At 38.6% G+C, this 9,157-nt stretch overlaps 1 protein-coding gene across 1 annotated transcript; it reads right to left on the reverse strand.

Annotated features, from left to right (window-relative positions):
• On the reverse strand, positions 1–8,392 carry Tlr3 (toll like receptor 3). The gene is made up of 6 exons (XM_090354063.1): positions 8,299–8,392; positions 7,647–7,740; positions 5,653–6,102; positions 4,938–5,129; positions 2,494–4,331; positions 1–2,042 (listed from the first exon to the last, which is right to left on the reverse strand). The coding sequence occupies exons 3-6, from the start codon at positions 6,091–6,093 to the stop codon at positions 1,814–1,816; spliced, it is 2,700 nt and encodes an 899-aa protein (XP_090210189.1). The 5' UTR covers positions 6,094–6,102; positions 7,647–7,740; positions 8,299–8,392; the 3' UTR covers positions 1–1,813.
• Between the last annotated feature and the right edge of the window lie 765 nt (positions 8,393–9,157).

The following is a 9,157-nucleotide window of genomic DNA, read 5'->3' on the forward strand; positions in this document are numbered from 1 at the left end:
CCTATACCTTATCCAAACAATAAAATATAAGTGCAATTAGGTTTTTTTGTAAATACTTTTCATAGGAACTCTGAAGCTGAGCTGTGAAACCTAGAAAAGATTTGAGAAGATTGAATGCCACCTTGACAGCACTTAGAAAGCTGAGAGCTACCATGGAAGGGTGAAAACAGACAGCTGTGGAGAGAGTGAAGAGACAGGGGTGCCACCCCTCCCTCTTTCCTTGAGCTGGCAGCTATATGGGGACCTCCACAACTTAATCTTGGGCTGACCATACGGACACCATGTCTGGACTTTCCCTGAACTGCAGTTTCCTGACTCAAAAGAATAAGGGAACCGGTGTCTCTCAACTCTGTTTTATCTCTGATTGCACCATCAATATAGATGCTTTCCTTTTTTTGTTTTTACATGTTTCCATGGTTGCCTTCCATCTGTAGACTCAGATGAGTTTGCTTGCTTGTGGAGCCTCTAGGTCCAAATGCAGGAGATCCTCACGACCCTTGCTCTCCTTACTTTGTCTCTCTGCATATGTTTCAGTGTTTTCTAAGTTTTGGGGGCCCAGTACCCCATTGTGCTTCCTCAGATTGCTGTTAGCCACATTTTTTTCCCTTTTTACAACTGAAATAACCTTATGCCCATGAAAGCAATTATCTCTATTTTATTGTATGTGAATCCCAAATGGAAGATCACAAATCACATGTAACTCTAACTTTTCTTTTTTTTATGCACGTAAGTATGCAGGTGACATTTATTTCTTTTTCAGCTTTTCCCCCATTTTGCAGAGTATGTCTCACAAAATATGTTGCTGTAGCAACAACAAAGGACAAATACTTGCATGTGTTGAATTAATAAAATAACATGGGAAACTGATTTTCCTTCAAGACAAGAAACGATCTTTATTTCCCAGTGTTTTCTCTAGGAAATAACTGAGTGACATTAAACATAGCAATGCATCATTAGCTGTGAATATGAACGTCTAGATTGGCGCTTCCTGTGAGATCTGCTGTCTTCCAGGAAGCTTAAAAACAAGTCAAGGAACCATTTTATAGTACGAAGGGACAGGAGGAGAAGTCCTGGCTTGAAAGTTTGCACACAGCCACATCCTGCTCTCAAGGTCACGTCATCTTTCAAGTGCCTACCAACTCTTCATTGTCAATGGACAACTTTAATTCACTGTGCATTTTTTTCTCATTAAGAAAATTGTAATGTTTAGAGGGATTAGTTATATTTACCAGATAGAAGGTGCATTACTTCTCTAACTTTTCTTAAAATGAGGAAACTTTCAAGGTCATGACAAGCATCAGAGATGCCTTGTGAATTCACAAGGCAGGGTTTCTTACATGAGGGAAAGTCCACTGTCAACCAGAAGCCTGAACTAGGGAGATACATTTCCACAGGAAAGAGATACCTTCACCCATAAATATGAGTAACCACATTACATTGCTCTAACCTGAAACTCAAGTTTACACAATTTTTTTTTTTCCTCTGGGTCATGGGACTTAATTCAGCCTAGGCGCTGTCCCTGAGCTCTTCAGCTCAAGGCTACTGACCTACCCCTGGGCTTGGGCCTTGACCCTGAGCTCTTCAGCTCAAGGCTACCACCCTATCCTTGAGCAACAGCCCCACTTCCTGTTTTCCAGAGGCTAATTGGAGATAAGAGTCTCAGGTCCTTTTGTGCCTGGGCTGGCTTTGAACCTTAATCCTCAGATCTCAGTCTCCTGAGTAGCTAGGATCGCAGGGGGAGCCAGAGCACCAGGCAGTTTACACATTTTTAAGCGGGACGTCGTCTCCTTTGCTAACTAGCCTTTAAATAAATTTAATATGGTGAATTTTGGGATCCAAGTGCTACTTGCAATTTATGGTAAAAAGCAGGTAGCCTTTCTTTCTGAACTGGCCAGTCCAAGATACAGTGAGACTTAAACATTCCTCTTCGTAAACAGAGTGCATAGTTCAATTTATAGTCTGGAATTTCTTCAAGAAAAATCAATATAATGGAATCCAGGTTTTGTTCAATGGCTTGCTGAACTGCATGGTGCACCTTGAATCTAAGTGAAAAAGAAGCAGTAAAAGTTAAATGGTTGATTATTACCAGTCAAAAGAGCAAGAATCTAAAATTCTTGGTAGAAAGTTCTTGAATCTGCCATTAAAATCAATTTGCAATTACAATCAATTAAAAATAAAAATAATTTTGGGCCGGGAGTTTGGCCTAGTGGTTAAAGTGCTTGCCTAGCATGCATGAAGACCCGGGTTCCATTCCTCGGTACCACATATATAGAAAAAAGCCGGAAGTGGTGCTGAGGCTCAAGTGGTAGAGCTCTAGCCTTGAGAAAGTCCAAGGACAGTGCTCAGGCCCTGAGCTCAAGCCCAGGACTGGCAAAAAAATAAATAAATAAAATAAAAAAATAAAAATAATTTTGTTTAAAAATTCTTTAAATTGTGACTGTAGGTAATATTTGAAAGGTCAATGGCACACAAAGCTTCACAATAATCACCTACCTTTTGCACAATGGATCTTTTAATAGATGTTGTGTTATAATGAAAATAATTTTTCTGCTTCGTTTGATGCTCTTAACAATTGCTTCAAGTCCAAGGACACCTGCCTCAAAGTCTCTTTCTTCCAGACAGAACTTGAGAGATTGGTCTTTTTCTTCCATTGGAGAGAAATGTTCCCACACCCAATCTTTGTCTTTATGGGCATGAATTATATAAGCTGTATATTCAAACTGCTCTGGCTGCTCATCTACTTCTCTGAAACCCAGAACTCGATGCACAGAAACGTTCCAATAAAACGATATCCTCCAGCCTTCAAAATGGATGAGCAACACAAGGAAGATAAAAGTCAGCAGCACACTCACATTGATCATGAAGAGAAGTTCAAAGGGAGCACTGTCTTTGCACGGTGATGTATCAAAGTGCATCACGGGAAACCCACGATACTGTGGTGGAGTGTTGCAGAGGTAATGACGGTATAGCTCAGAGATGTTCGTGTGGGTCTTATTCACCCAGCTGACAAACCAGGAAATGCTTTCACATGTGCAGTCAAATGGATTAAAGCTCATATCCAAATGGCTCAAGTTGTTGAAAGCTGGCTCAAAAACACGCTTGTCAACTGATGTGATGAGATTCTTCTGAAGGGTCAGTGACTTTAGAGTCAGCTGGTCATCGAAGACAGATGGTGGGAGGATGTTTAAATTATTCAGCCCTAAATGAATGCTCTTCAGTTCAAATAAGCCCTTGAATGCCTCAGGTGGGATTTCATCAAAGCCATTGGACTCTAAATTAACGATGTGGAGATGAGAAAGACCCTTTAGAAAATGAACAGGACCGCCAGGGTTTGTATTCTTCCAGAGTCGTGCTAAGTTGTTATGCTGCAAATCCAGAATTTCTAGCTTTCCTAGACCCTCCAACATTTCCTCATTTATGTTAGCCAGGTTGTTGTTGCTCAGATCCAGAATGGTCAAGTTATGAAGATGGCAGAAAGGCGAGGGGGAGCTATTCACATTTTTAAGAGCCACCCTTCGGAGCATGAGGTGTTCAAGGCTTGGAACCAATCGAAAGGAATTACTAGTCAGTTGTAGGTATTTGTTATAGGAAAGATAGATTCCAAAAATATTTCCTAGACCTCTCCATTCCTGGCCTGTGAGTTCTTGCTCAATTTGATTAAGGCCAAGGTCAAGTATCTTTAAATGGCTCAACCAAGTGAAAGCACCAGGCTCTATTTTTGATATTTGGTTTTTGGTTAAGTTGAGTATGAGTAAAGGAGAATCAGTGAGTGATAGAAATGTTTCATTTGTTAAAGTCTGCAAACCGGCGAAAGCGTTGGATAGACTTAAATTCTTAAGATTTTTCAGTCCTGTGAACATATGGCGTTTTGTGTCTGGAATGTTGTTATCATCCATGTTAAGGGAATCCAAACATTTCAGCTGCTGAAAGGAAAAGTCATCAATCCGGGGATGTGTTAGTCTGGCAAAAGATCGTTTCAAATTCAAGTATCTAAGGTCAGAAAGTCCATGAAAAGAGGAAGAAGAAACATGTTGTATATTATTATAGTCCAGGAATAAATATTTCAGATGGGGAAGCCAAATGAAAGTATTATCAGCAATCACATTTAAACCATTGTGGGAAAGATCAAGCACAGTGAGATTTGTCTGGTTTAGTCCAAAAAAAGTCATGTTGTTGGTTCTAGACAGCTGGGTGTTACTCAGAAATAGATTCTGGATACTTGTGTCTGATAATTCCAAACAAAGTTTCTCCGTAAGATTGGGACCCAGTTGGACATTGTTCAAAAAAAGGCTGAATAATTTTCCAATGGCATGAAAACACCCGGGAGAGAACTAGAAAGGTGGAAAAAAAGAGGTTAATAACCACATATAATGCAATAGGCATTATATGACCAGACTCTCTTCCCATTCGTTCATCATATTTCCTGAGCAAGGCCCCTCTGTCAGATACTGTACCAAATTCTTTATTTCTATGAAGCAGTATCATTACTATGCCAAATTGAAAGCTGAAAGGTGAAGCATAGAGAAATCAAATATATACCTAATTACAATCTTATGAAAAGACAAAGCCCACACAGGGAGGCAGCTAACTCAACTCTAAAGCCTATTTCTTAACCAAATTTTAATTCTTAAAGTGATTCCACAAGATCTGGATACTATTTCCACTTAATAAGTAATGCAACTAAGACTAGCAAGTTTCCTAGGGCCAAGGAAGGTTTTTTTTTGATAGCACAGGGATTCTAACACAGTCCTGTTTGACCTCAGAACTCCGTGTTGGTAATGGCCCTAAGAGACCAAGCAAAATGCTGAAGAATTTCTGAAAGACACAGTAAAGGTCACAAGCTTAATCTGGAGGAATTCTTACCTTAGATTCTTAGCAGAGAGACACAGTTACGGACTATAGACAAACATAGAATAGAGATATTTTTTATTGCTTACCTCTTTAATTTGATTTGATGACAAGTCTAATTTTTGTAAAGAGGAGTTACTAAGGAAGTCAAGTTCCTCATTTGTTAGTGTATGAATTTTATTCTTTGCTAAGAGAAGTTCTTGGAGACTTTCCAGTTGGGGCTGAGTTCCTAATTTTGTAGATGATAAGCCAGTATGAGATAGATCTAATTTAATTAGATTCTGAAAGTAAATAATAATAATATTGAGGTTAGTTTTGTCATCCCAAGCAGTTTGTGCAAACGTGTACTAAGCTTAAAAATAGCTCAACAGCAAAACATTACCTCTTATAGTAGGAGAAATAACTAAACTTGCTTGTGATTAGAATTATCCTATTGCAAAGGCTATTTTTTTTCTCAGTCATAGGACTTGAACTTTGGGCCTGGGCACTGTCACTGAGTTTTTCAGCTCAAGCCTAAAGCTCTACCACTAGAGCCACAGTGCCACTTCTGGTTTTCTGGTGGTTGATTAGGGATAAGTGTCTCCTGGACTTTTGTTCCTGGGCTGGCTTTGAATAGTGATTCTCCTATCTCAGCATCCTGAGTAGCTGGGATTACAGGTGCAAGCCACCAGTGCCAGGCAGGACTTAGTCACATTATTTACAAGAGTCACATTATTTCTCTTAACAAAATAAATGAGTTGGAAACATTATTCAATCATATATTTTGCATTTCTTGGATGGAAGCAATGAATATTTCCATCTTACCTTCTGGTTTTTAAAGGGATTGTTTTGAATTATTCTGATTGAGTTAGACATCAGATGGAGCTCAATCAAATTTAGGCAAAACATGAAGGTTTTATCTGAAAGTTGGGATAACTCATTGTGCTGTAGGTTCAAAACTTCCAACATGGGGAGATTTTGGCACAGTTCTGGTTCCAGTTTTGAAATACTGTTGAAACCTCCATCCAAGATAGTAAGTTGACTATATCTTGTAAAATTGGCAGGTGGCAGCTGTCGGAGTTGGTTGTGGGTAAGATTCAACACGGTGATGTTGGTTGGAAGGTCATCAGGTATGTGAGTCAACTTCAGATGACTGCAGTCAGCTATTTCTTGTCTCACAGTGCATTGGTTGATGGATGATATTCCCAGAATCCAAAGGGGCATCAATCCAAGGAAGGAATAGACATGAGCAGGCAAATGTCTCATGGCGATTCCCTGTATATATACAAAAGTAGCATGTGCTGTCATGGGCACTGGTATATTTTGAATCAGATACGTAACTGATTCTGTATAATTCTTTTATCATTATCTTCACATCTATATTGTACAAATTATTCATTAAGTGTGTATAGTCCAAATAGCACAGAAAGGTCAACCCTTTCCAATGTTTTACTTCTTTCTCATCTGTAATGTTCTAAGGTTAACTTTCTTGACAGTTGCCTTTCTTTCTCTCTCTCTCCTTCCTTCCTTCCTTCCTTCCTTCCTTCCTTCCTTCATTTCTGTTCTTGTCTGTCCTGGGGATTGAACTCTGGGCCTGTGCACTGTTCCTGAGCTCTTCAGCTCAAGGATAGCACTCTGCCACTTTGAGCCACAGAGCCACATCTTTTTCTGGTAGTTAATTGGAGATAAGAGTCTCACAGACTTTTATGCCCAGTGTAGCTTGGAACAGCAGTCCTCAGATTTCGCCTGCTGAGTAGCTAGGATTACAGGCATGAACCACCACCATATGGCTTTGATAGTTTCTATTTTCAATTCTTACCATTACCTCTCTAAGTTTAAGTAACATTATTACTCTTCTATTTCCTTACTGACATTGAGCCTTTTCTTAACACTCTACAAAACATGATCATGATATCATATCATGATTTCCCTAATCTCTTTTAATTTTGTTATTTTAATCTATTGTTACACATATAACCGTTAAAACTATGCCCCAGATTCTACTTGTAAAGCAGTCAACTTCAGAGAAAAATCTCTTTTTATATTATTATTTTTTTTGCCAGTTCTGGGCTTGAGCTCAGGGTCTGAGCCCTGTCCTTGGACTTTCTAAAGGCTAAAGCGCTACCACTTGAGCCTCACACCACTTCTTGCTTTTTCTATGTATGTGGTACCGAGGAATCAAACCCAGGTTTTCATGCATGCTAGGCAAGCAGTCCACAACTAGGCCAAACTCCCGGCCCTCTTTTAAAAATTATTTTTATTGACACAATAACTGCACATATTTTCAGAGTAGCTTATGATATTTTGATGCATATATATGATAAATAACAATAAGATCAGAGTGACTGCAATACCCACTACCTTTTATTATTTTTTATTTTGAGAACATTTTATGGTAATGCTGTCTTTCTCTCTATATATATACCATATATATACATTTAAATATATACATACACACAATGTAATCTACTATTCCATCAGAAAGAAAGATATGTAAAATTCATATAGAAAGACTTAGAATTATTGTTTTAATAGGTGCTCTTGAGAAGCCTCACACAGCTTGGCACATGAAAATGAACCAGTAAACACGAGTGCAGCCAAGGACAGTGCAGTGTTCAGGGCCACTTCTCAGTGACCCCAAAGTAAGGAAGGTAACACCAACATTCCTCCTTTAACACAAACCAGTTCCTCAAAATTGTGACCCATTTCATTAGCTATTTGTCCTACGCCTTTCTTATAGTTTCTGCTTCCCCCTGTTTCACCGTAGGAAGCTACATTTCTACAACATCAATATCATCTAGCATCTTGATAATACTTACTGTTCAACAGCCAGTAGGAGTGATTGGTTTGATGGATGAATAGATGATGGATGGATGGACAGCTACACCACACCATGAAAACATTACTATAGTGCTATAAATAAAACAAAATAGTTTAACTAAGCTATTATTAAACTGTTCTTAATTAAATTAAATGATTAGACCAATAGCATTATTATTTAATCATTTAATTAAACTGCATTATTCAATAAACTCAATAATTTAATTAAGCTAGTATTTATTCAACTATTATTTTTGAACTACTATTTAATTCAACTGTTATTTAATTCAGTATTAAAATTGCACGTATCATTATGTGTAGATGAGGCACAGCAAAAGATTGACAAAAACAAATAACAAACTAGCACAGGTCTAACAATACCCCGATGCTCCTGGATGCACAGTGGGATCACATCCCAATAAATCCGTTATAAATTGAATACAATTTTCAAGAAATTAAAAATAATTCTTTTCCCAGGGCCCCCATCCCCCCCACACACCTGTATTCTCTGCCATGTCTTCAGGAATGATTCAGGCACAGTGTAAACACCAGCTAAAGAAAGACTGCAAAAAGAACGCTAAAATCCAAATACATTCTGACTTTGCTTAGGAAGATCCATCCTGCGACCAATTATAATTTAAAAACTCATACCTTCACCCCTTACTCCAGTGACTGCAGTCAGTTCTCTTTTTTTCATTAGTCCAAATCCAGGCAGATTTTCATTGCGGAAGTGAATCACTAGCAAGTTTCCTGAAATTGAAAGTGAAACTTTATAAAAAGGAAAGGGGAGATAAGGGCTTTTGGACTCACTTTTAAGGAGGGTGATGGAAGAAAAAAAATACAAAAAATGAAGGACAACTTCAGTGAGCTGGTTCAAATCGCTTCTTTAAAATGTCTCCTCCTTTTTGATAAAATCCGGATTGCATTGGAAACCTGCCTGGGGCGGTAGAGGAGAAAGTTGAAAGAGCAGGAACTAACTCTCTGTGGGAGTGTGGGCGGGGTTAGAAGTGCTTAAGTCTGAGAAAATCCCACTCGCAGGCCCTTGCACAGCTGTCAAATTTGTATATTCTTACAGTTGTAAAGACAAAAAATTATCTTCATCCTAATTAAGCAGAAGCACTTCCCATTGCGTATTTTGTTTTAACTTCTTTGCAGTGCTGTAAGCAAGCAAGGCAGAATTTAAGCATTATTTATTTATTGATCTATCTATTTACTTATATATTTATTCTGTGCTGGTCCTGGGGCTTGAACTCTGAGCTTAGGTGTTGTCCCTTCTCCTCTACCACTTGAGCCACAGCTCTCTAGGGATGGCATTTGCAATCTTCCATAGTTCTAAAAGAGACTTGGAGATTTAAGCACGGTTGCTTATGATCATAGACATAGAGGGCTGAAATAGAAGACCCCACAACACACTTTCTCTCAATGAATCTACATGCAACGTCAGATTCATATTGCACAATCATTACATTTGGCTTAACTTGGCGCTGGGCAAATAACAAATTTTTGAAGA

The sequence above is a fragment of the Megascapheus bottae genome, chromosome 20, assembly GCF_031878675.1.
Source record: "Megascapheus bottae isolate mThoBot1 chromosome 20, mThoBot2.hap1, whole genome shotgun sequence".
In the NCBI taxonomy this organism is placed as follows: Eukaryota; Metazoa; Chordata; class Mammalia; order Rodentia; family Geomyidae; genus Megascapheus; species Megascapheus bottae.

What these genes read in the sequence shown, in the direction of transcription:
- Tlr3 (XM_090354063.1), bottom strand. Translation starts at nt 6,093, where the DNA reads ATGAGACATTTGCCTGCTCATGTCTATTCCTTCCTTGGATTGATGCCC. An exon ending in ATCCCTTTAAAAACCAGAAG is followed by an intron (nt 5,130 to 5,652) that starts GTAAGATGGAAA and finishes ATTTACTTTCAG; the next exon opens with AATCTAATTAAATTAGATCT. An exon ending in CATCAAATCAAATTAAAGAG is followed by an intron (nt 4,332 to 4,937) that starts GTAAGCAATAAA and finishes CCACCTTTCTAG; the next exon opens with TTCTCTCCCGGGTGTTTTCA.